General features: G+C 38.5%; 3 protein-coding genes across 3 annotated transcripts; 2 read left to right on the top strand and 1 right to left on the bottom strand.

The window, feature by feature from the left end:
- Positions 1 to 400: 400 nt before the first annotated feature.
- LOC306873682 (uncharacterized protein) lies at positions 401 to 6,595 on the bottom strand. Its single transcript, XM_079423143.1, has 4 exons — positions 6,549 to 6,595; positions 5,673 to 5,840; positions 5,114 to 5,456; positions 401 to 2,098 (listed from the first exon to the last, which is right to left on the bottom strand). Exons 2-4 carry the CDS (start codon positions 5,838 to 5,840, stop codon positions 1,089 to 1,091), a joined length of 1,521 nt encoding a protein of 506 aa, XP_079279269.1. The 5' UTR covers positions 6,549 to 6,595; the 3' UTR covers positions 401 to 1,088.
- Positions 6,596 to 9,034: 2,439 nt separating this feature from the next.
- On the top strand, positions 9,035 to 13,501 carry LOC306873683 (uncharacterized protein). Its single transcript, XM_079423144.1, has 4 exons — positions 9,035 to 9,086; positions 9,728 to 9,880; positions 10,033 to 10,387; positions 11,093 to 13,501. Exons 2-4 carry the CDS (start codon positions 9,728 to 9,730, stop codon positions 12,100 to 12,102), a joined length of 1,518 nt encoding a protein of 505 aa, XP_079279270.1. The 5' UTR covers positions 9,035 to 9,086; the 3' UTR covers positions 12,103 to 13,501.
- A 109-nt stretch (positions 13,502 to 13,610) lies between these two features.
- Positions 13,611 to 26,340, top strand: LOC306873675 (adhesion G protein-coupled receptor E5-like). The gene is made up of 18 exons (XM_079423131.1): positions 13,611 to 13,936; positions 16,158 to 16,223; positions 16,395 to 16,520; positions 16,714 to 16,839; positions 17,267 to 17,386; positions 17,482 to 17,610; positions 17,763 to 17,818; positions 17,901 to 17,990; positions 18,087 to 18,240; positions 18,358 to 18,474; positions 18,556 to 18,758; positions 20,281 to 20,451; positions 20,533 to 20,727; positions 21,326 to 21,543; positions 23,298 to 23,456; positions 23,545 to 23,716; positions 25,514 to 25,594; positions 25,680 to 26,340. The coding sequence occupies exons 1-18, from the start codon at positions 13,909 to 13,911 to the stop codon at positions 25,722 to 25,724; spliced, it is 2,256 nt and encodes a 751-aa protein (XP_079279257.1). The 5' UTR covers positions 13,611 to 13,908; the 3' UTR covers positions 25,725 to 26,340.
- The last annotated feature ends 799 nt before the right edge of the window (positions 26,341 to 27,139 follow it).

Here is a 27,139-nt window from a genome sequence, read left to right on the forward strand (position 1 = left end):
ACCGTAAACATCCACACTGGAGCGGTGACCGCTACACATACCGTGCCGACTCACAGCCAGCAAGACGTTTTCAGAGATGGTGACACAGAGGCTAAACTCACGGACTACAGCTTTAAGTTGAAACAGCTCAGACTTGCATTTCAATCTTGGACTAAGCTTTGTCGGTGAAACCAGGGGTATGCTTAACCCTGGCTTTATATATTATCATTTAAAATGTGTTTTGATTGATCTAATTTCTCTATTTTAATAAATGCTGCATTAAACTAATTTCAGGGCTCTGCAAAGGTCGTTACACAAAACCATCCGCAATGTTTTCATTGAAAAGATAGTTTTACAGGGTTATGAAAATAACCATCAATAGTTTAATTCTGCTTTCGTTCGTAATCATAAACAATAATTTCGAGTGTAAGTATCTGTCCTGATTTATTTAGTTATCACGAGTATTGGAATGTTTAGAGGATGTCATAACAAATGGCAGTAGACTTTTTTTTAAAAATAGTTTTGTCGCAGTTTTTGTGTTCACATGAGGTCAATATTACAAATATCTCATCTTTTTATCTGACATTACAGTGAAGTTCAAGTAGTTGCCACAAACCCCCAAACCTTCCCACCCAAAGGATTCATTTCTACCCAGAAAATATCTACCTTACATGGCGGGATAAATGCTCTGGAAGAACAGTGATGAAATGGATAATTAATAAACAATGGCTCTTTCTTGATTAAAAGAAACCCGTCCAGCAATGAAAAAGTGTATTTGCCAGTTACTCTCATTCATGCATTCTTTACGCCATTTCACCACATAAAACTTCTTGAAATCCTTATGAGGCACTCGTATTATTGTATTTTATTTTGAGGATTTTTAATAGCTCTGTCTGGTTTAATATAAAATCATTGCTCTACTCCAGCGGTTCCCAATCCCAGTCCTCGCGCCCCCCCTTCACTCCCACTGGGATTGGGAAACGCTGTTCTACTCCATCAAACATGACTTTATATACAGCGTTCGGTTCAGTCCAACACATGAAAGTTCACTGCCTCTACTGGCAGCAAGAGCTCAATGTACAGTTTCAGGATGATCCGACTGATGAAGGTCACTCTGATGATTCTGGAGCAGTTTGTTCTTTAGTGTGTTTGTTCTGGTGGGTCTGAAAACTACCTAAATAAGCGAATCTCTCGCCGCAGATGGAGCAGGAGTAAGGTTTCTCTCCTGTATGAACTCGCTGATGGACCTTCAGGACGCCTGATCGAGCAAACGTCTTGTTGCATTGAGAGCATTTGAAAGGCCTTTCTCCAGTATGAGTCTTCTTGTGGTTTTTTAAAATATCATTCTTACTAAAACTCTTCCCACAGATGCTGCAGTGATAGGGTTTTTCTCCAGTGTGGACTCTCTTATGAAATCCAAATAGAGCTGGACTAGCAAAGCTCTTCCCGCAGTGGGAGCACAGATACGGTTTCTCTCCGGTGTGAGTCCTCTCGTGACAGTTCAGATTAGATTTGTGACGGAATCGTCTGTCACAGTGTTTGCACTGAAACGGTTTCTCATCAGAGTGGATTTTCTGGTGTGACTTTAGAGAGCCTGAGTCTATAAAGGTTTTCCCGCATTCACTGCACTGGTACGGCCTCTCATTGGTGTGAACACGCACATGTTTCTTCAGATGAGATCCATGATTGAAGCGCTTCTCGCAGTGAGGACACTTGTACGGTTTTTCTCCGGTGTGGATTCGCTTGTGAGCATCAAGATTTCCTTTGGTGCTGAAATACTTGTCACATTCACTGCACTGGAAAGACTTTTCTTCGTGAGTCTTCATATGAACTTTTAGACTAGAATGAATGAAAAAAACCTTCTCACACTGTTCACAGCTAAACTCCTTCATGCTGTGATCTTTTGAATGAAGCTTCCTCTCTTCTGCGGTAGGAAAGCTGATGTTGCATCTCCTACAGCTGAAGTCTTTCTGTTCTGTGTGTGTTCTCTCGTGTCTCACTAAATGACCCGGTGTACTCAGTGTTTTTCCACAGGTGATGCAGGAGAAACTCTTGGTCTGCTGCTGATCTTTTGAGGATGAGGCTGTTTCTCCATCAGAAGATGAACTGCCTTTGTCATCTGAAGAAGAGAAGAGTTTATGTGTAACTCAGGAAACACAGAAATTCTGTAATATCTGTCTTTATAAGCCTACGGGTGAAAAATTTATAATAAAAAAAAATTAAAGGGGTCATCTGACGTTGCTAAAGAGAACATTATTTTGTGTATTTGGTGTAATGCAATGTGTTTATGTGGTTTAATGTCATGAGTCCGGGTCCGGCACTTCTCCCTGTCGCCACAGGAGGCCGCCATCTCCCGTCCTCATTTGCCATAACCAAATACACCTGCCGCATCACTCACACCTGCCGCATCATTATTACACTCACGACACCCGCAGCTGTTCCCCATTGCCACAGACTATTTTGGCCCCGTCCACACGAAGACGCGTTTCTCTGTATACGCATAAATTTTTTACCGTATAGGCGTTTCGTCCACACGAAACCAGTGTTTTCGAAGAGTGAAACCGATCATTTTTGAAACCGGGTCCCAGGGTGGATAAATTTGAAGACGCCGTTTTCGTGTGGACGGCGAATCCGTATATTTTCTGAAACGATGATGTCATCAGCCCACGTCTCGCCCCTAATCAGACACCGCTGCGTCACATAACAGCGACAACAACAATGTCAGACTACGTGCCTGTGTTCGTGCTGCAGAACCCACTGAGCTCATTAGTTTTATTAAAGCAAAATCTTCTGCTTTGTGTGTTAGTTTATATTCAGCGCGCAAGGTTTACGCACATGGTCCAAGTCTTCTTCTCTGTTTTTTTGTGTATCTCTGTGGCAGAATTACAGCGCCACATATTGGTCTGGCACGTGTACTACATCGTTTTCAGTCGGTTTCAGTGATTCCGTGTGGACGCAGATATTTCCTGAGACGACTCCGTGTTTACGGAATTTTAGTCTCCCCTCTCCCACCACTCTGCCTGGATGCGTTATTTAATATTTGATATTTGTTATCTGATGTGTTTTGTTTCTAGTGTCTGCTCGGATCTGGGATACATGTACTGTGTTGCTGTTTTGTATCCCAGTCAGTTTGTTTTTGTGCCGTGTTGGCCTTTTTGTTTCAATTAAAGAGCACCTTCCCTGCACTTGGACCCTGACTCCGTCTTTTTCGCGGCGCTTTTTCGCCGTTCCGTGACAGAACGCAACCAGCGATCATGGGTCCAGCAGGGAGGTGCTCAATATCCGCCAGGGAGACCGGAGCATGGAGGAGTATGCCAGGGACTTCATTGGAGTGGCTCGGCGGGCGGCTATGGATAAGACCTGCCTCATGGTCTTCTTTTACGGAGGCCTGGCCGAGCCCTTCAAGTCCCTGGTGCCATACTGGGACCCCGAAGAGTTGCTGGAGGACTACATCGACCTGGCTCTGCAGGTGAGCGGCTCAGCCTTCAGGGTGGAGTTAGCTGCGGAGCCCGTTCACAGTTCTCCGGAGGGCGGCGGAGGTGTCGGCGGCCGCGCCCAGTGCCTCGCGCCAGCTTCCGGAGCATCCTGGGCTGATGCGCAGCGTGCGGGAACCCCCGCTGATGTCGAATCTCCCGAGAGCACGGTGTTCGCTCACATTCCTCCCGAGACAGCGGTGCCTGCTCATCGAATCTCCCGAGAGCGCGGTGTTCGCTCACGTTTCTACCGAGACAGCGGTGCCTGCTCACGAATCTCCCGAGAGCGCGGTGTTCGCTCACGTTCCTACCGAGAGCGCGGTGTTCGCTCACATTCCTCCCGAGAGCGTGGTGTTCGCTCACGAAGCTCCCGAGACAGCGGTGCCCCCCCACGAAGCAGGGTGGCCACTGGTTCTGCCCTGGGTCTCCATCCCGCCGGCGCTGCCTCAGGCCCCAGGTCCCCCTCCGCTACACGGGCCTGGCCCGCCATCCCTCCCTCCGGACTTTTGGGGTTTTTGGTGGAACGTCTGGAAGCCGTTCCTTAAGGGAGGGGTCATGTCATGAGTCCGGGTCCGGCACTTCTCCCTGTCGCCACAGGAAGCCGCCATCTCCCGTCCTCATTTGCCATAACCAAATACACCTGCCACATCACCACACCTGCCGCATCATTATTACACTCACGACACCCGCAGCTGTTCCCCATTGCCACAGACTATTTAGTCTCCCCTCTCCCACCACTCTGCCTGGTTGCGTTATATGATATTTGATATTTGTTATCTGATGTGTTTTGTTTCTAGTGTCTGCTCGGATCTGGGATACATGCACTGTGGTGCCGTTTTGTATCCCAGTCCGTTTCTGTTTTGTTTTTGTGCCGTGTTGGCCTTTTTGTTTCAATTAAAGAGCACCTTCCCTGCACTTGGACCCTGACTCCGTCTTTTTCGCGGCGCTTCTTCGCCGTTCCGTGACAGTTTAAGGTTCAAAAAACACATTTTCAAGATACTGTACATTATTGTTGCTCCACTATGCTCCGCCTTTCTGAAACGCGTCAATTTTTACAAAGCTCATCGTTCTGAGAAACGAGGCGTGCTCTGATTGGCCAGCTATCCAGTGCGTCGTGATTGGCCGAATATCTCAAGCGTGAGACGGAAATGTTACGCCCCTCACCTTATTGTGATGCTGTGTCCCGGCGCGACCACACAAAAACAATAAAACCCATTATAAACAAGGCATTTGTTGCATCCAGTGGGGGCATAATTACTGGTTATAATGACTGTATTTTTATGCGTTACATTGCATCGCGCCGCGTAAACATTACCATGTCTGCATTTGTGACAGGAGAAACGACAAACAAGCATTACTCTACGCTGCTCAAAGACTCGTGGTCAAGTCTTAAGTTTTATAAAGAATATCTCTTTGGGTTTGAGACTTTAGTCTTTGCAACTTCAGGGATCTTATCTATGCACAATCAGCCTGTAACACTCCAAAGAGAAGGAGAACTTGAAATCCCATCATATGACCCCTTTAAATAAACTCATGCATAGACATATTGATAAAGTGAGTTTGGAAATGCAATATTCACCATCCATTTTACTATTTTTATAATGTAATTTTACAGTATAACAGTTTTATTTAACAAAATGTTATAAAAGGAGGAAACACACCTGGAGGAATGAAATCCTCATCTTCATCCTCCTCCTGCTCTTCCTCATGAGTCTGTTGTTGTTGCTCTGCGGTGGTTTCTTCTGCTCTGCTCTCTATCAGGTTCCTGCAGTCCACCAGTTTGACGGAGCACATCTTCAGCGGCGTCTGCAGCATCTGCTGTTCTCCAGCGTTACAGTCAGAGGTTTGATCAGTGGATTCATGATCCTGAGCGTCAGTATAACAGAGTAAAGTGAGGCTGAGCTCTGAGTCCTGTGTGTCTCTGGATCTCTGATCTCTGACGCTCCAGACTGAATCCTGAGCTTCTGTCCCATCAGCCACACGCACTGAAACCTTCTCCACATCCTGACAAACACATCACAGATAAACACAAATAAAGAACAAGCTGCTGATATCAGCCTCATTACTCAGAAGTTACCTCTAGTGGTGCTTATATTGATGATTAGTTGGCCTATTTTAGTGTTTAATTAATCTGAGACGCTGATAAGAGCTGAGTTTGGTGTGTTAAAGAAGTCTCATTGAGTGTCTGAGCTGAAGGATGAAATGAAGATCTGTTCAAACCTCTCTGTTCAGTTTGTCTCCTCTTTCTCTCAGCTTTGTCTCCAGTGAAGCCACCTCTTTCTTCAGCTGACAGATTTCTGTGATGAAATCCTCAATATCCAGCATGGACAGATCAGTTCCTACTGATTTACAGCAGATCACATCCACCTGCGCTTTCATCTTCAACATCTGAACACAAACACAACAGAATTAATACAAGATTTATAATGAACTGATCAAACTAAAAACCAGAGCAGAACTACACAGAACTGAATAAAATTAACTTCTGGAGAATATTCAGAAACATTCATGTCAGATATAAATATATTTGTTTAGACTCATTTGAGTTCATTGTTGACTAGGAATATCAGCTATATAATCCAAATTAACCATGGATTTATAGTAAAAGTGTATTAACCATGATTTCTTGGCATAATTACCATTTGTATAACCAGTTTTACTACAAATCCCATTGTTAAACTATGGTTAGTGTAGCAAAACCACGATGGTTGCCATCAGTTTAACTATAGTAACCATGGTTTTTGGTTTTATTTGTAGTAAAACCATGGTTAATTTTCGTAAGGGATATTTTATTAATACCTAACACTTAAATTTAGCTGCACTTACATTTAAACTTTAAGCCACAAGATTTAACCAAATTTAGGGATCCTTCAAAAGTGTCCAGCATACTACAAATATCATAGTTATATGTTTACAGCCAGTAAAACACTGGTATAATGTGGTTTTATTACAAATATCTAAGTGAAACTGTGGTTATTTGTAGTAAAACTGATAGGTTAATTGTCCTAAAGCAGATTTGTTGAAGGAACGCTTAATTTAAGATCATTAAGACACTAAAGACAGCAAATGAATGACAGAAACAGTTGAAACACGTACCGAGACTGAGCCTCAAAGCGTGTCTTTCTTCAGTGGTTTTCCCGGAGAACTCAGATCCTCACAGCGCCTCCTACAGTACAGCCAGAGAACTACTGATTGCATTTAGCAGACGCTTTTATCCAAAGCGACATAAAGTGCGTTCAAGCAATAATCTTTTTTTTTTTTTTTTTATCAGCATGTAATAAAATATATGCGTGTTGGTAAATATTCTATCTGCACTTGCTTTTCTCATAAAAAAAAAATAATAAAAAAAATGCACATTTCATTTCAGTGTTCAGCTTGCACAGCTTAAAAGACTCGATTAAGTTTGTGAAACGTATAGGGTCATTCTACAGAAACATCTACTTTTCTGTCCCTAGACTTTACAGAAATATTACAATTGAAATACACACTATGGTTACAATTTTTTACATATTTTAAAACGAAACAATGTGTGTTCTCTCGTGTCTCGCTAAATGACCCGGTGTACTCAGTGTTTTTCCACAGGTGGCACAAGAAAACCTTTTGACCGTCAGCTGATCTTTTGATGATGAGGCTGTTTCTCCATCAGAAGATGAACTGCCTTTGTCATCTGAAATGAACAAAATGGATATAAATTCTGGGTTTTAAAATATATTTGAGATTTGTTTATGTCACTCAGGAAACATACAGAAATTCTGTAATATCTGTCTAGCCGAAGACCTCGTCACCTAGATGGCCATCGGGACAAGACCACGGGAACCAGATGAGTCCTCTGCACAATCTGACTCCGCTGCAGCCTAGATTTAAACTGCTGGTCTCGTCTGGCCAGAGGAGAACAACACACTATTTCCCCATTTAATACTGTAAAGCTGCTTTGACACAATTTGCATAGTAAAAAGCGCTATATAAATAATGGTGACTTGACTGGATAAGTCTAACTTCTAGGAGTGAACAATTAATTTAAAAAAAATCACAATATGGTTTAGTTATCCAATCTCAAAAGCCTGCAAGTTAATTAAATAAAGTCCAGCATAGACATACTGATAAAAATGAGTTTCAAAATGCCACATTTGCCACACATTTTACAATATTTATAATGTAGTTTTACAGTATAATAGTATTACTGCAATCACAATGTATTTCTTTCATGATTTTATAATATATAATAATTTATTTATTCATAATTATTTGAAATTTGTCCCAATTGTGCAGCCTTACAAATACACAGCACATCACAGCAAATCTTGATCACTTAAAAAACACGTTCTAGATCAAAATTGCAACAGAGAGAGAAAAATTCTATAATTTGCCAATAAGTTTCCAAATATCTCAGAACATTAAGGTTACTTTGGAAATGTAATAGGTTACAGATTACAAGTTACTTTATTTAAAATGTAATAAGTAGTCTAACTTTTCAATTATTATTTTTAAAGTAATATAACTTATTACATTTACTTTTCTAAATGTATAATATTTTCAACTGTTAATCATTTTGGAACATTTAAAGCAGGCAGGCTTAATGTTACAATGTTACTCAACACTGATTATTGTCAGACTTTCAGAATCCTTCATCACTTGAATTAAGATTATAATAAGTGTGATATAATGTACATCTTTATTTTGCGATAATTGGCTGGATGTATATTATCCTGCTTATTACAAGGCTGCTTGCCGAAATTGTACACATAATATTGAGTTTTAATATTTATTAGCGAACCAAAAGCAAAGCTTCCACCAAGAAAAACTGTTCCTATCAAGCATACAGCGCTGACTCAAGTTACCTTGATGACCCTACGTTATTAGCTTTTAGCAGTTGTTATCTGGGAATAACATACCTGGGACTGTCACGACTGACTAATCAGAATCAAGCATTCCCCAGAGCCGTGTAATAATTCCATTTAAAGCACAGCCACCACAAAATCAGGCTCAACACCTCTTATTCACTTTGAGATCATTCTGAGGTTAAATGCTGATTTAAAATCATAACAAGAAATAGTTTATTAGCTATGATACTGCATGCTGTTTTTCTGTCTTGTGACTTCAAATAAAGCTTTTCCTAGCCTTTCTAATCGTTTACGAAAATTAATCATGGTTTCACTACATATAGTTAAAAGATTAGTACATTGTTTAATTTTCAGTCCTGGACACTCTTAAAAAATGCTTTTTCAAACTAGGTGCAAAAGCGTATTTAGGTATTAACATATACAGTTCCCTGATAGCACACGTACATCTCCGAGATGTCTATTAGATGTCTGCATTGACATCTGCAAGACGTATTATTTAGGGTGCTTGCTCATCTGCAATACGTCTATAGGACGTTTAGATGTCAAATAGACGTCTATTAGATGTCTTTAAGATGTATGTAAAACTGACATCTGAAAGACGTTTGTAGACAGCAGATGCTTTCCAGATCAAGAGATCTTTATCAGACATCTTGCAGACGTACGTGTGCTATCTGGGTTATTTATGATCTTATTTCTCGCTCCAGCTCAGAGGGGGGCGCTGTGACGTTCTTCAGCGCGAGAAACAAACCATAGAACGAACCAAACAACAGCTTACAGCTTCAACCCTCAACCGGTAAGTGCTTTTAATGTGTTTTACACCATTTACCAGATTTATATTTACTTATTTATATTACTGATCTCTTTATGGGTTTGTTGATTTTATCTATTTATTGTTTTGTTTATGTAAATGAAGCTTTCCCCCTCGTATCTCGATATTTTGTACCGAACGCTATTAAAAGCAGTCACAGAATGTTAATGCACTGAATAAAGGAGATTTCATGTCATACAATATCTTTATATATCCCTGCTTAACGCTGGCTCGAAAAAGATACTAACCATAAACACCTAAACACATTTCGCAATGTTCTCCGGAGTCAAAGTCATATTTATTAATAGATTCTGCTCTCGTTCATAATCCTAAACAATCATTTTTGGCCAGTTTCACAGACGAGGCTTAAGCCTAGTCCTAGACTACAATTCGGTTTCAACTGAAATAAACTTGCTCTGACTGATCTTAAAATAGATCAGTGCCTTTGTTTTGTCTCAAGATGCACCCCTGTAATGTTTTTTTTTTTCTAAGCATGTTTATAAAAATTACTTAAATGTCCTAATTGAACTATGGCCAAATCCTGGCTTAGTCTAAGCCCTGTCTGTGAAACCAGGCCTTTGAGTTTAAATCGGTGTCTTTATTAATTCTGATGTGTTTGTGTTGAGATGTTGAAGATGAAAGCGCAGGTGGATGTGATCTGCTGTAAATCAGTAGGAACTGATCTGTCCATGCTGGATATTGAGGATTTCATCACAGAAATCTGTCAGCTGAAGAAAGAGGTGGCTTCACTGGAGGCAAAGCTCAGAGAAAGAGGAGAGGTTTGAACATCTCATCATTTCATCTTTCACTTCAATCGCTGTCAGTTTGTTGAGTGAAAATCTAACTTTTAATTTCTGGTTGAGTTCCCCAAGTCAACTCATGATTCTCTGTGTCAGATTCAGCTGATATATCTTGTTTTCTTCACTGTCAGGATTCAGTCTGGAGTGTTAGAGATCAGCCCGCAGAGCAACTCTCTGATCAGAGATCCAGAAACACACAGGACTCGGAGCTCAGCCTTAGTTTGCTCTGTTATACTGACGCTCAGGATAGTGTGTGTGGCAGTCATGGATCCGTTGACCAAAACTCCACAGAGTCTCTGGGGTCTGACTGTAACGCTGGAGAACAGCAGATGCTGCAGACGCCAATGAAGATGTGCTCCGTCAAACTGGTGGACTGCAGGAACCTGATAGAGAGCAGAGCAGAAGAAACCACTGAGGAGAAAGTACAAAGTGACAGTGATGATGATAATGATGACAATTGTGACGATGGTGACTTTAATCCCTCGGGTATGTTTCTTCCTTTTAAAATATTATCCTAACTGGTCTTTCAACAAATGGTTTTACATGGTTTACAAGTCATTTAAAGTTTCTTCAAGCTGAAGGTGGTAGGTACACATGTAAGGATACTCCATGACATAATGAGGTTTGAGAGCAGGTTTAGGGAGATGTTTGGGAGTAGTCATATTGGACAAGTATACAAATAATTATTTTCAGAATTGTGACCCTGGACCACAAAACTTAAATCTGGGATATATTTGTAGCAATAGCCAAAAATACACTGAATGGGTCAAAATGATTGATTTTTCTTTTATGCCAAAAATTATTAGGATATTAAGTAAAGGTCATATTCCAAGATATTTTGTAAATTTCCTACTGTAAATATATCAAAAATGTTTTGATTAGTAATATGCATTGCTAAGAACTTAATTTGAACAACTTTAAAGGCAATTTTCTCAATATTTAGATTTTTTTGCACCCTCAGATTCCAGATTTTCTAATAGTTGTATCTCAGACAAATATTGTCCTATCATAACAAACCATACATCAATGGAAAGATTATTTATTCAGATTATGTATAAATTTCAATTTCAGAAAAAAAAAATACCCTAATGACTGGTTTTGTGGTTCAGGGTCACAATTTATATTTGCTTTCATGCTTTGTGTGTTGGGGACAAGTCCAAGTTAATAGAAATATTACTTTGTTCCTCTCAGGTGAAAATATCAGTTCATCTTCTGATGAAGAAATGGCCTCAACATCCAAAGAGCAGCCGGCGGCCAAGAATTTTCCCTGCGTCACCTGTGGGAAAACATTCATAAAACAGGGAAATTTAGTGAGGCATGAGAGAAAACACTCAGAACCGAAATACTACACCTGTAAGAAATGCAAAAGCAGCTTTCCTACCTTGAAAGAAAGAAGACTTCATTCAAAAGAGCACAGCGTGAAGAGGGAGTTTCGCTGCGAGCAGTGCGGGAAGGTTTCCTTCTCTTCGGGTAATTTGAAAATTCACATGAAGACGCACACTGGCGAAAAGCCTTTCCACTGCACCGAATGCGACAAGTATTTCAGCACCAAACAATCTCTTCTTGTTCATAAGCGAATCCACACGGGGGAAAAGCCGTACAAGTGCCCTCACTGTGAGAGAAGATTTAGAGATGGGTCCCATTTCAAGACACACATGCGTTCACACGCCAGCGAGAGGCCTTACCAGTGCAGCGAATGTGGGAAAACCTTTAAGCAACCCATTTGTCTAATATCACACCAAAAAATACACTCTGAGAAACTGCACCAGTGCACACACTGTGACAAACGATTCCGTCAGATTTTTCAGCTGAAACGTCACGAGAGAATGCATTCTGGAGAGAGACCATACCTGTGCTTTCACTGCGGGAAGAGCTTTTCTGATCCAGCTCATTTCAAAGTGCATCAGAGAATTCACACGGGAGAAAAACCGTACCAATGTAGTGTTTGCGGGAAGCGTTTCCGTCAACACACCAACCTGCTGAAGCACCAGAGGATTCATAGTGGAGAAAGACCGTTCAAGTGTTCTCACTGTGAGAAGACGTTTGCTCGATCAGACGTCCTGAAGATCCATGAGCGAGTTCATACAGGAGAGAAACCTTACCGCTGCTCCATCTGCGGCGAGAGATTCGCTTATTTGGGGGGTTTTCAGACCCACCAGAACAAACACGCTAAAGAACAAACTGCTCCAGAATTGTCATAGCGGCTTTCATTGGTCAATCTGGAAACATACAATTTCAGGATGAGCTGAATGAGTCCTATTGAGTTTATAAAGGGATAGTTCACCCAAAAATGAAAATTCTGTCATTAATTACTCACCCCCATGTCGTTCCCAAACCGTTAGACCTTCGTTCATCTTCAGAGCACAAATTAAGATATTTTTGATGCATTCTGAGAGCTCTCTGACCCTCCATAGACAGCAAGGATCCTTACACGATTAAGGCTCAGAAACGTAGCAAGGAGATAGAGATAAAATAATAAGTATTACATTTGTAACCAACATATGCATATATGCACATATGTTCATATCAAAGCATAAACAACGGTGCTGCTAACACAGAACAGCATACATTGTTTACGAATGCAATACTCTCCAAAATGACGCTATAGGGTGACGCAGAGGAGACAAATTGTTGAATAAAGTCGTTATTTGTTTTCTTTGCACTCAAAAAGTATTGTCGTAGCTTTATAACATTACAGTTGAACCACTGATGTCACATGGATTATTTTAATGATCTTCTTGCTACGTTTCTGAGCCTTGATCGTGTCTATGGAGGGTCAAAGAGCTCTCTGAATGCATCAAAAAATCTTAATTTTTGTTCAGTAGACAAATTAATGTCTTACGGGTCTGAAACGACATGAAGGTGAGTAATTAATGACAGAATTTAAATTTTTGGGTGAACTATCCGTTTAATGCCAGTTGGAGGCAGTCACATTGAGCTTTCATGTGAATTGGGAGTAGAGATGGACTGAATGTTGTGATTGTAGTAGTGTTTGACAAAGCAAGACCATGATGCTGTAACTACACCATTCTGTGGACAACAAGCACCTATTCAAAAGTAGTTTTATATTTTCACTTTTTTTTTTTTATCCAAAGCAAGTCTTTTAAATAATTTTATGCTATTATAGCAGATGTTGGTATAATATGGAACGTACAATAGCCGAGCAACCTGCTATTGAGATGAATGGGACTACCAATGGATAGCTTTCTGCAAGTGTATTAGACCTCCGTGATTTGCACTAGGAAATAAATTATGGGGAAAAATTGGAAATCATTGGTAAATGTAATAAATTGCATGTAATAATGTGTTAACTTGGACATTCTGAACATGTGTTGTTTTGGAAACGGCACACTCAAGCCCTGGACCCAAGGTAATAATGTTTTATTATTGTTATTATTTTATGACCAGAATCAAGCAAATATGAGTTTGTTAATTAGAATCACATAATTAAGCTTTATATTACCACACACACACATATATGTGTATATGTATGAGGAAGGCTATAGTTAAATAGCAATTTTGCATTAATGTTTTGCAATGCTAATTTCATTTACAATTTATTGGATGCAATAAACATACAAAATAAAAGGGTTGTACTTTATTTAATAGTCGTGCTGGTTATTGTTTTTAGATTAACAACCATTGCTCATTCTTAAATCAGTTGAGGATGAGTCATTTGTATTGGGGAAGGAGGGACACCTTGTGGTTGGAGTATTTCACACACTAGTGAAACAGTCCGAACAGCGGCCAAGAAAGGACGACGTGACGTCTGTCTTTACTTGAGGAGGAATGCAACAGTATTGGAATGTTTTTAGGAAATCTAAAGAACCTTTAATGTCTTCCTTGGTGCTGGTATTGCAGGCAGAACACATGAGAGGAGCTCTACAAGTGTTGAGAAAGAGCTAAAGACTAACAGTCAGCTAGAGATTGAGTTTCTTTGGTGATTTCATATATAAAATAAAAGCATACAAAAATACATAAAACATAGCTATTTACGGATTCCTAAAATGGAGATGAAATGGGCACTTCTTTTGGGTGAGTAGATTTTGTTTTAGCGTACTCTTCACGTGTGTGTGAATGTATTTGAGACATACTGAAATTGGATTAGTAGTCCGACTTCTGGGAATATATGTGTCAGTAAGAACATTATAATGTGCGTGTGTTTGTCTTAAAGAGTATTCTCGTCGATTTCCGTTGCTAGTAATATAAAGAAGACTCAAAAGTGTCGCGTTCATTCTCTTATGCTCCAACCGGACACACAAAAAAACAATGGATGGTAAAAATGATAACGTCCTACGAGGAAATGATTGTAATACTGTGCGTGAGTATTTTTTTTTTGTTCGTGAAAGTTTGAACCACCCACACGGATCCAGCACATTCACGATCGTGAAGGTCTAGACACACCTACAGAGTTAGTTTTTTGTCTGATTTCCCAGACTTTTCCCTTCGTGTCGTATAGTGGCTTCATTTCTGCCCACATGAGGAGGCCAGTGCAAACATGTCCCTCACAAAAAACCATCAGTTTGAACATCTACAAGATCCGTGATGCGTGAGCATCTACGACTGTATCGATGAAAATAACTGACTCACAGAAGCAGCTTGACTTACTGTATTTAACCAGGATTTTTTTGTTTAAATGTTGTGCAAAATGCAACTCGGAAGAATGCCAGTTTATAGAAATATGACGGCCGTATGGATCAAGGTTCAACAATTTTGCTGTCTGCCCTTGTAAGAAAACAAAATAGTTTGTCAAAGTGGCAGGCATAGTTTCAGTTACACGATATCAATAATGTACATATTTCATCTTAAACAGCTGAACTCTTAACTAAACTACATTATGTAAATATAAGGTTAGCAAACATTAACAATATTTGAATGAAGCAAAAATCATTACCGTTGAACATTAGTTTGATGGATCTCCGCTTCTTTCTGTCTTTTGTACGCTTTTCTACCCGATAAACTCGATCGTATTCACTTCTCAAGTAAATTATCCCGAGAATCAGCCGCGATTAAGAGGAATAACCGTTAACTTTTAAATATTGAGAACGCGCGAAACCAGTAAAGGCCAGCGCGTGCGGATGAAAAGCGCAGGGACAGAGAGCAGAACCAATATTGTATAATCTTTGTATGTTTTTTTTTTCCTTCACAATTTTATTTGATTTATAACGTTCATATTGATAATGTGATTTGATGGCAAATTCATAATGAAGTTAAACATATGTCATTCTTGAGACATGGGACAAAACATGTCCAGCAATTGTTAAAAAAATATTTTCAATTGTAAATGTTATGGGGGTTAATAGAATCTATTTAACACAATTATCCCCTTCAATTTAATGTGATCAATTATGTGAAATCTATGACGCGTATTGTCTAATAACATCTCATATCAAAGAAAGGTTGTTTTTAGATACATGCATGTTTCACTTTTTGTCAACACCGTCTATTAAAATGTAATAAAATCAGGGAATATCAGGGGAAGCCGTCACTCTTAAAGACCCCCTCGCCACAGTCTGCAGAGTACATCAGTGTCAGACAGAATCTGGCCAGTTTTATAGTTTTAGAATATGTTAATATTTCCTGGTAACAACCATGCTATGTCAACACCATCTTCCAATTTCTGAAATTATTTGAATATATTTAGATCATTTTATTCTCCTGAAGCAGGTTCCATTAGCATCTAGCATCAATAGAAAAAACAAACAAAATGGCTACTACATGAACTCTATTTGTTTTGTGAAAGAAATGCCAAATTTGTCAACACCGTCAGATTTTGTGTTCCAAAAATACTTAAATGTGACTCTTGAATAAAAGCTCTATACTCAGTGTTTGTTTTAGTACAGTAATTGATTGATCCAATTTAATAGTTAAAAAGACTACAAATTCAGGTTTTCGTCACCACCGTCAGATGAATATTTTGATAATATTTCATTGATATTTTATATTTGTTGAGGAATTGTTGGTCACATGTGAAAGTGTAATCTATCTGCTAACATGAGAATGTGTTTTGAAATGTTAAAAACATCTTGAATGCTGTTAAAGTTGAAATTATATTACACAGTCCAAGGTAAAAAGCACATTTTGTTAAAAAAGAGAAAAGTTGGGAGGTTGCATCAAAGCATAGCTCAGTAGTTTAGTACATATAAGATACATAAATGTAGTTTCATTTGTCTGAAAGTTTTACTTTTTCAATTTTGCACACTCTTGTCCCACTTCTCAAGAAGTTGTTAAATTATGTTTTCCTTTCGTCTCCCAGGTCTCTTTCTGCCGTCATGCAGTGGATGTGCCATTGGATATAAATTTGTTAAAAGGAAATGTGTTGGTAATTACGACCTATGTTAATTATGAATTATGTGGTTTGATTGAATAGTAAATGTTTGGTCTGTACGTCACTGAAATAAGGGAGTTTGTGTAGCTGTACTAGTTAAACAGAACAGTTATTACAGTTAAAGCCCATCTTTCCTGAGTGCACATGTGTCTGTCTCTCTTTCAGATGAGGATGAGTGTGCTGTTTTTCCAGTAGTGTGTGGCGATCATGCTCAGTGTATAAATGCAGAGGGAAGTTACTCCTGCACCTGTAATGAAGGATTCAAAATGAGCTTAACAGGAACATGCAAAGGTACGAGAGAGGATTGAGGATTTCACCTCACTACATCATTTATGGTTAATTATTGAGCACAATTTTTAATCCAAAGTCATAACATTCTGTTATAAAATACGCTATTTTTCACATCACTTTAACTTTATATTATATTTATATATTAACAATTGTCATTTGTATTAAAATTATATTTCGCACCAACTTCTGTCAGATATAAATGAGTGTTTCGAGAATAAATCGCCCTGCTCCGCTCATATGACGTGTGAGAACTCAATTGGCTCCTACAAGTGTATTTGTCCACATGGGTACCAGCAGATGGGCAAAACAGATTGTGAAGGTGAGCGCTATAATACTGTCATGAATTCAAATTAATAATATTGGCTGCTGCTATTAACTAATTGATTCCGTTAAGACATATTCCCGCTTTGGCCAGGTTGTCCATTTCCATTTTTTTCCCTGCAGATTGACCAATGTAACATCATTTAAAAGTAGTTTAGAAATAGTTTAGTATGTTACAAATCTACATCAAAATCAGTAATGACAACCAGGGGCATGTTTCATAAAACAAGTTTATTTCCAAGATCCAAAACAGAAAGAAACATCTGTTTGAAATTATTATTTGGGATGTTGTGTGATGTGTAAATACTGCAAGGCTTAGAAACTCACTGTGAAAGTCCCTGGTCTCACTAATATTTATGCAGAAACATAACAACACTGTTTGCATCTGCATGAAACGTGTGTGTGTTGTTTTGTGTCCACTGCAGATGTGGATGAGTGTTTGTCCTCAGTGTGTGGAGTTCACAGCAGCTGCTTTAACACACCTGGCAGCTTCCTCTGCAGCTGTTCTCCAGGGTTTCACAGACAAGAGAACGGCGCCTGTACAGGTGAGCTGCTGCTAATGATACTGATCATCAAATATGTGTCTAATTATGTGAAAATGACATTAACAGAGACTGTTTTCACATCTTCTCTCTCACAGACATCAATGAGTGTTCAGATCCAGATGTTTGTGGCAGAAACGCTCAGTGCTTCAATCATCCTGGCAGCTACAGCTGCAAATGCCACAAGGGTTACAGTAACTATGGCAACAACCAATCAAAATGCATCGGTGAGTATTATAGCAACATTGGCTTAATTTTAAATGCACTGATGCATGTTTAGGTTGTTCTGTTCATTATGCGGCAGCTGTTAAGAATCTTATATTATTTTTTGCTGTCAACTGTTTGATTATTGTTTTATCTTTAATGTGGTTGTGCACAGAAATGGACTGTGATCAGTTTGAACCCGAGTCAGATGGAGACCACACACCGGAGAAGGTAAAATGTGTACTTCTCCTTATGATTATTATTAGATATACGGTCAGACTCATATATATATTGATTTGCATTGGTCTTCTAGTTGAAGCATTTGATGTCACTGTTGAAGACCAGCTGTGATTCTCTGAATGATCCACATGGACAACAGTTCACTGGAGAGAAATTACTGGAGGTGAAACACACATTGCATGATATAGTATATATTCACAGTAGTTTGTGATCATGCACTCGCACAGGGGTGAATGAACATATCTGATTTATTCCACAGAACTTGTGCAGTTCCTCTGACGAGCTGCTGTCAGATGGAAACATCGCTGATGGGAAGATGCTGAGTCAGTTTCTGGACGCGATGGAGAACAACATGCGTCTGATTGGACCTCAGCTGAGAGAGCCTGTGACCAGGATGGAGACACACAACACCTGTGAGAAACTGAGTTTAGATACACTGTGGTACTGAATGGATATACTAAAAATAAGGTATTTGTATTATAAATATTGATTAAGATTTAAAGCAGTTGTTTTTATGATGTGATTGACAGTTGCTGAGGTTGCTGTCATGAAGAGTCAGACTCCGCCCAGTGGGCGTGTCACTCTGAGCACAGACTCCACCCTCTTCAGCACCAGCTGGGAAATGGTTGTAGGGAAATCATATCCAGGTACAAATAAACGTGTAAATATATGTGCTAATGAAACCATCAGCACTTTCATGACGAGATGTAACTGCTGTTTATATTTAGGTTTTGCGTTTGCGGCTCTGGTCAGTTATAAAGATCTAAACTCCTCCAGCGACCTGCTCCAAAAGATGAGAAGTGAGAAATCAGACGATAAAGAGAGAAGCGTCACTTATCAACTCAACTCTAAAGTGGTGACGGCCGTCGTCAGTAATACAGAAACCAAACAGCTGTCAGAGCCGGTGATGCTCGTCTTTACACACGTGGAGGTGAAGATACTGACATATGACCAGCACAAGATCTCTCTGGAGACTGTTACTATTAATGGTTCAACAGTTACAAATGAAAAACTACCATGAAAATGTAAATGTGCATTCTCTGTTTGAAAATCCAGTATAAACTGGATTATAGCTGGTTGATGAGCTATCATGGGTCCAAAAACCAGCATGACGTGTACACTTAAGCTGGTATGACTGTTCTATCAGTTTGAGCCAATTAAAGTCCAGCTTAGACCAGTAGAAAACCATCTACAATGTTCCAGACTTAAGGCCCATTCACACCAAGAACGATAACTATTCATAGTTTTCAGTCACGTGACCGGCTCGAAGACTTGAAGGGCAAAACATCCACAGAACTGCAGCACAAGCCTGCCAGTTTTCCATCTGTTTCCCAGCCGCAAATATTTAGATCACCTCTCAAAAGAATTGAAAAAAATGTGATGAAAAAGAATGTGATTTTGGCCATTTGCAATCCATATTAAGCATCCGCGGCAATATTTCAATCATTAAACAGTGCAGCAAAATGTTGTAAAAACACATAAAGTGCCTAATATATTTAAAACAGAAATATTAAAAGATCAAATTCAGTAATCGCTATGTTAATGATGCATAGTTTACACAGGGAAGCACATGAGGCCGGAACATGAACGTAATCCATTTAACGGTTCAGTGTTTTCCTTCTAATGGTTTTCTGTGGGAAGCCTTTTAATGTGAAACTTTGCACATTGTGTTTATATTCTGACTTCATCCTCTTGCCTGTACAAAATATACATCATCAATAAGGTGTTTACTGAATCGCCTTTTAATATCTGCGTTTTACTACATTATTACTAGTAAAAATAACTGGCGGTCAGTGCAGCAAAGCTTGGTTTTGCCCTCCAGGTGGGCGTTCCTATAGGGGTGAGACGTCACGTGAAAATACGATGATATCATCTGTTTATTATAAATGCATGCATGATTGCCACTTTAAATTCTCGAGGTTGTGACAGCAGGATTGATTCTGATTGGCTGTCAATGTTTTTATAATTCATCAGCTGGAAAACATTTTTTGAAAGTGATTCCAACGATATCATTTCTCTGTGCCTTTAATCGTAATAGCTGTGGTGTGGACTCTGCTATTCTTTAATACTGAGAATGATTTTTAGAACTATGTCTTTATCGTTCTCTTTATAGTTATCGTCTTTGGTGTGAACAGGCCTTTACACTGTACTAAAATACATTTCCAGTTTAGAATTTTAAATATGAATTTATGGCTCTACAGCAATGTATAAAATATGACTAGGAATTTTAAAATGTCTAATAATATATGCTTTGTGTTCTTGATGCTGATTTTAATTTTTTTTGTACACAGAAGCAATGCATCATCAAAAGCGCTGAACTCCTGTGTGAATGCAGCTTAGTCATTTCCTTTTGTGTTAGTTTCCGACCTCTTTCTGAACTTTTTAGGCAGGTGTTCACATGTTCCTCGTTTCCTCCTGAACTCCTTCTGAGACTCTTGTTCTGTGTTCTTCAGGAGAGGGCGGAGTCAGAGGACGTGGTTTACTCCTGTGTGTACTGGGATGAGGCTCAGGGGGTGTGGTCAGGGCGGGGCTGTGAGAGGGCGGAGTCTAACAGCACTCATACCGTGTGCTCCTGCTCTCATCTCAGTAGTTTCGCTGTGTTAATGGCCCTCTATCCTGTTCAGGTACCAGATTTCACATTTTTAAGATTTCAGATTAAATAATGATGACATTCATTCCTCTGTTTTCCTCTTCCTCTCCTCCAGGACTCGTTTGATTTGGTGTTGATCACGCGTGTGGGTTTAGTTCTGTCTCTGGTCTGTTTATTTCTCTGTATCCTGACGTTCAAGTTCTGCCGCTCCATCCAAGGAACCCGGACCAGCATCCACCTCCATCTGAGCATCTGTCTCTTCATCGCAGACCTCGTCTTCCTCTGCGGGATCTCCAGCACTCACAATCAGGTGTGTTTGAGTGCAGAACCCCCAGATAACAGGGAACATTCTCACAACCTTTGGCTAACATTCCGGAAAGGTTCTCCCAAAGAGTATTTTTGTAAAATACTCATTTATAGAGTATTTTACAAAAACCATTCAAAACATCTAAATGCCACTTCAGATGCATCTTCTTTGTTTCCTCTGCATTGCAAAGATGATTTTTATTATTATTATTTCATTTGTTTGGTAACAGCCCAAATGTCAAGTCAAGTCACCTTTATTTATAAAGCGCTTTTAATAATACAGATTGTGTCAAAGCACTTAACAGTATCAAACTGGAGGATAGAGTGTCAGTAATGTATAATAATAAGATTAAACACTCAATTTTCAGTTAAAGGCATTTCATTATTGAGTTCAGAGATGTCATTGTCTAGCTCAGTTTAGTTTAAATAGTATCTGTGCAATCAAATTGACGAATTAATTCCCCAACTGAGCAAGCCAGTTCTAATTAGGAGTACCTAATCTATATTACATGTAATCAGTTACTACCCAGCACTGGTAATACATAAACTAACACTTATTGTAAGCAAACAGGAGAATGATGTGAGGTGTGTTTCTCTCTCAGGTAGCGTGTGCGATTGTGGCCGGTCTGCTTCATTTCTTCTTCTTGTCTGCGTTCTGCTGGATGCTGCTGGAGGGGGTTCAGCTCTACCGGATGGTTGTGCTGGTGTTTCACACCACATTAAAACATCTCCACATGTATTTGGTGGGATACGGAGTCCCTCTCGTCATCGTCATCATCTCTGCCATCGCCTTCCCAAAGGGATACGGCACTGATAGACAGTGAGTTTCTGCATCCTGTCCAGCTTTAGCAGTGCCTACAGTCGCTAGGCGTTATATATCACTCTTGTTGCTTTTATAAGTAATTCATATTTGTGACCCTGGACCGCAAAACCAGTCGTTTTTTGAAAATTGAGATTTATACATCATCTGAAAGCTGAATAAATAAGCTTTCCATTGATGTATGGTTTGTTATGATAGGACAATATTTGAAAATCTGGAATCTGAGGGTGCAAAAAAATCTAAATATTGAGAAAATCACCTTTAAAGTTGTTCAAATGAAGTTCTTAGCAATGCATATTACTAATCAAATATTAAGTTTTGATATATTTACGGTAGGAAATTTACTAAATATCTTCATGGAACATGATCTTAATATCCTAATGATTTTTGGCATAAAAGAAAAATGTATAATTTTGATCCATACAATGTATTGTTGGCTATTGCTACAAATATACCTGTGTTACTCATGACTGCTTTTGTGCTGCAGGGTCACATTTAGTCTTCAGAAACACTCCTTCAGCTGCCTCATGTTTAAACATTAACTCAGGAGCAGTAAATCCAGTTGAATCACTCACAGAGTCTTTGACGCAATACAATAATAAGGCCAGTGCCGTTCCAGTCATAATATGTTATTATCATAATCTTCAGCGGTGGGCGATGTGTCTCTGTGCCTGCAGAGACTGTAAATGACAGAATAGGAGGAAGAGACTGACAGGAGCAAGATCTTATCAAGATTCATCAGTTATCAAATTAGACTTGAAGTCTGACTCAACTTTCTGTGGAAGAGCAAAGAAAGTCAGTAGGGCATGACGGTATGAGGGTTATTGTCATTATTAGATTATTATCATTAACTAAAACTAAAACCTTAAAAAAAATTCTGTACGTGAAATAAACCAAAATAGTAGGGTACAACGGGGCTAAAGGCGCCCAGGGGTAAAAAAAGCGCTTTTGATATTATGTTCATCTAAACCACTAGACGGCACAAAATCGTGGCGTAGCACTTTGCAAAACATTCGCTTTCCAAGATGCAGGAGTATATTTGTCTGATCTTTGACACGATCGCATGCAGCAGCACAAAGTTCATTCTGAGCTTACTTGATCTAATATGTTATGCTTTTTAAAAATGTAGATTTAATAGCAAACGAGAATCGCTAAAAATTAATGCATATATTTTGAGACAAACGTTTTCTTTATGATTTTCAGTTTTGTTTGTTAATAACTTTTAAATAATGAAATAATATGTAAAAGTATGGTATTTGGGGTAAAAAGCGCTCCTGCTGTTGGGGCTAAAAGGCACAGTAATTAATATGATAATTAATAGATGCTGACTTTTCCATTTGTTGACATGACATGGTTAGATTCAGATGGTAAATATCATATATATATAATAAAATATAATTAGTTGTTTCTACTGTAAATATATATTCAATTATTACTGGATCTCCTTCAATACTTTCAGAATCTTTACTTATTAAAATGACTTTGTTTCTGTATTTTAATATATATATATTTTTATTAACATATTTTAATGAATATTAAAATTAATTCTTACTACAAATACTACCAGCTTTGCTAAAGTGATAATTTTGAACAAGTATCAACTTGTAGTACTAGTAAATATTAACTAGTGTTAGACATTATTAAAAGCTTATGCAAGTTTTCATAGAGTTAGAGGTAATATGAAAGAGGGAGGAGCTAGTCTTTTGTATGTTGTGACCATGTGACTAATTTTCTTCTCCTAATGTGTGTTCCAGTTGTTGGCTCTCTCTCGATCGTTATTTCATCTTGAGTTTCTTTGTGCCCGTCTGCATCGTCATGATCCTCAATTGTTTTTTCTTCATCATCACTGTCTGGAAACTGGCCCAAAAGTTCTCCAGTCTCAATCCAGACCTCTCCAATCTCAACAAGATCAGGTCTGAGTGTGTTTTGATCCCAAAATAGATTCAGTCAGTCTTGATGTTCTTCTATCAGTGGTTTTGATGAATTATATTTGGTGTGTAGGAGTTTCACAGTGACCGCTGTGGCCCAGTTGTGTGTTCTTGGAGGAACGTGGATCTTCGGCGGCTTCCTCTTCCAGGAGAAAGGGACTGAAGTCATGCTGTACCTCTTCACTATTTTAAACAGCCTGCAGGGGGCGTTCATCTTCATCATGCACTGCCTGCTGTCCAAACCGGTACCTAAAACACCACATGACTCAGAAAACACATGGTGACATGACTCACTCACTGAACGTTTGGTAACAGTGGGTTGTTTTAGACTTGACATCTCACCGGATTTCAGTGGTTTAAAGTAATAGTTCACTTAACAATAAAAAATCAGATATTGTTTAGTCACTTTTCGGACCACAAAAGGAGAAATTTGCAAAATGTCTCACTCGTGCTTGTCCGTATAATGGCAGTGGAAAAGGAAAAAGGATGCAGGAGTATCAAAATTATTCCATGTGATTCAAGCCACACATACCAAGCAATCTGAATTAGTAGTTGGCTGATATTTGCCGTTTTTAAATTATCGGCATTGACCGATAAGATTTCCAGTTTGGCCGATAAGTGTCAGAAGCTTTTATTTAGACAGTGACGGGACATGTATTTTGACAGCACTAAGAAAGGCACGGGTGCAAGCTTGATCTTTAAATCCTTGATTTAAAACGTGCTGTGCTATATCTAGTTTGACGCCATATCATATTCATGTCATATTCACTCTACTTTATGCATATTCCCATATTTTTTTTTTTTTTTTACCAGATTACTGGGTGAACTGTTGGTTACAGCATTTACTTGCTTTTTACTCACGATTAAGATGATTTATTTTGATATTTGTGAAAAATACTACGTTAGGATTATTAACGGCTTATTTTTTGACAAGTTCTAATGATTAATTTGATTAATTCTTACAATCCAATACAACCATTTTACAAAATGTATACATTTTTTAAATTTAATTCTTACATTATGCATGTTATTTAAATAGAAAGCAGGGTGGCCAATAAAAATATGATATATATGATGTTACACTAAGATATCGGCATCGGCTGTGGCGTTCCGTCCATATAAGCTACGAATGCTCCACATAAATCAAAACAAAACAAAACATTGTAGCTGTATATTTTCATGCTTTCTCAAGTTTTGAAAGTCCACTGAAAACATCTGTTCATAGACAATGTTGAATATACATTGTCAACATGGTACATAAAAAAAAAAAAAATTATTATATAAAATATTAAATAACAAACATCAGGAAAAAAGAGGAAACAATAAAATCTTCAGAACATTTTGAACATTCGGAAGATTTTAATTTAAGACTACCTTTGTTTGCTTGTTGTGACGCTTACAGTTAAAGTCGTTCTCTGATTTTGTTGTTTGCAACTTTACTTGGCAATATTTTAAAGATATTATTATTTTGAATTATTTAGAATATTATTGTATTTTGCATGGTCCGTTATTAATAGTAACAGTAGTGCCACCTGGGCAGGGTGGGAGATTTAACTCCTATTCACTGGGAATAATAATAATAATAAAAAATAAAAAATAATTCAGTTGATGCAGAGATATATAGACCAGGGGAATCCTCTGAATATTGCTCATCATAATGAAACTGTGTAAACGTTATTTGGCGGTTTTTACTTGGAAAAGCAGCTTTATGTTTTTCTAGCATTCAAATAACCACGGATAAACCTGAAACGATAGAAGAAGGATTGGAGATGAATTTCATTTATAAATAAGGTAGGAAATGTGCATTCTTTTAAATGAACACCTGCTATGAGTATGTCCTAAAAGCCGATGAGGGGGATCTTAATCTTAGCTCTCATCATACCCGGTTAAAAAAGTCACCGCTCGCCACTGTGCACCGGCCATCAAAAAATCCATAGTCAGCCACTAGTCTGAATGCATATGATAGGAATTAGCCAGAAAAACTTGTAATTTGTTGTTTAGTCCAATATCATTTAGTTTGCCTGTTGTGTCACCCCCTTCAGGTCAGGACGGAGTATTACAATCTGTTTGGCCGAATGTGTCCACAGAAGAAGAGAGTGGAATACAGTAGCAGCAACAGTCAGGTAAGTTAGTGTGTGTTTGAGTGTTTTGGACATTAAAGCAGCATTTATGGCTTCAGCTTCTTCATTCTTCCCTTGACTTTTACAGAAACCTCTACGGAGCGAGGACAGCACAGGAGAGTCGCACATATAAAGAAAGCACTTGTCATATCCTGATTTTACACACTTTTGAACACTTGAATGCTTTCTGTGAACAAGGGGTCAACAGGGGGTCGTCAATTCGTCCTCCTCATTCTTGTTCAATCAGAAGATCAGAAAACTGCTCTACATTATTAGTAAGAATACTGATATGGAATCATCATACGGCATATGCTTCACATATTTTTTACAGTCATAGGCCTGTCATCTGAACAGCTTAAACGGATCACACCACTAAATGAACAAAATTATTAGGGTGCTTTGGTTTTTCTTTGTTGTCTGTTGTGCAAGTAGAAAATCTTACATTTTAGATTATGCAAAAGGCAGATTCTTTAAAATGATACATGTTTTATTGTGTTGAGGGCTATCTTGGTTTGATTATGTCACAAAAACTGTAAAAAGACTAAAAAAAATGATAGAAGTATGAGAAATGAAAGTAAAAGTAGTTTGGTTTTAAACAGTAGAGAGCTTATTGTGATGGTTTTAAAATACGTAAATGATCTCATCAGAAAGGCTGTTATTGTGAAGCTTAATGATAAAGATGTATGATGTTTGTGTACTAATATTTCCTGAATTTATTTTATATTAAAATGTATTTTTTAAAAATCACATTTTCCTGTAATTATGCTGATAATCAAAGCAAAAACATCTTCACTGAGGAGCATTATTATTATTTCTAGTCCGTTCTAGACTGTAACAGCCAACAGTTATATGATGTAAATTTGATATCAATTAGTAACTAACATTAATAATTTAATTAATTATTTAGATCTGGTATTATTTGAAGAGTAATATTTATAAACTGCTTGTGTGTGCATTGATTCATTCGCTCTGTAATTATATATTTACATTGAATATCATGAGAGCAATCAAGCGGAGAAAACACTGGAAATCCTCAAACTGAGCAGGAGCCGATAAGAGAAAACACACACACACACACACACACACGTTGGTTTTTGTGGTTTATGGGGACTCTCCATAGGCGTAATGGTTTTTATACTGAACAAACTGTGTGTGCTATTGCCCTACACCAACCCTACACCTAAACTTAGCCCTCACAGGAGACTTTGTGCATTTTTAGATTTTCAAAAAAACACCATTTAGTATGTTTTTTAAGCCTTTTGAATTACGGGGACATAGGCAGTGTCCTCATAAACCACCTTCATATTGTAATACCTTTGTCACACACACACACACACACACACACAACCGAATGCAAGCTTCTGGAATAAATCATATAAACATTAGAGACAACTGGACAGAGGAAGTTAGTGTAGGCTATATATAGGCGATTTGGGAATTTAAAAGATTACAGAAATCACATCTGGAGCTCAAATGGGCTTTTCTGGACGAGTAGATGGTTTCACTTTCATCTGCTGGCATTAGTTTCCTGCTCATTTAAGTGTCCTT

The sequence above is a fragment of the Barbus barbus genome (genome assembly GCF_936440315.1).
Source record: "Barbus barbus genome assembly, chromosome: 8".
NCBI classification, from domain to species: Eukaryota; Metazoa; Chordata; class Actinopteri; order Cypriniformes; family Cyprinidae; genus Barbus; species Barbus barbus.

Coding starts and splice junctions, on each gene's coding strand:
- LOC306873683 (XM_079423144.1), top strand. CDS start 9,728: ATGTTGAAGATGAAAGCGCAGGTGGATGTGATCTGCTGTAAATCAGTA. Junction 9,881..10,032: donor AGCTCAGAGAAAGAGGAGAG/GTTTGAACATCT, acceptor CTTCACTGTCAG/GATTCAGTCTGGAGTGTTAG. Junction 10,388..11,092: donor TGGTGACTTTAATCCCTCGG/GTATGTTTCTTC, acceptor TGTTCCTCTCAG/GTGAAAATATCAGTTCATCT.
- LOC306873675 (XM_079423131.1), top strand. CDS start 13,909: ATGGAGATGAAATGGGCACTTCTTTTGG. Junction 16,521..16,713: donor CTTAACAGGAACATGCAAAG/GTACGAGAGAGG, acceptor AACTTCTGTCAG/ATATAAATGAGTGTTTCGAG. Junction 17,611..17,762: donor CAACCAATCAAAATGCATCG/GTGAGTATTATA, acceptor GGTTGTGCACAG/AAATGGACTGTGATCAGTTT.
- LOC306873682 (XM_079423143.1), bottom strand. CDS start 5,840: ATGTTGAAGATGAAAGCGCAGGTGGATGTGATCTGCTGTAAATCAGTA. Junction 5,457..5,672: donor GAGACAAACTGAACAGAGAG/GTTTGAACAGAT, acceptor TGTGTTTGTCAG/GATGTGGAGAAGGTTTCAGT. Junction 2,099..5,113: donor TGAGGATTTCATTCCTCCAG/GTGTGTTTCCTC, acceptor TCTCTTCTTCAG/ATGACAAAGGCAGTTCATCT.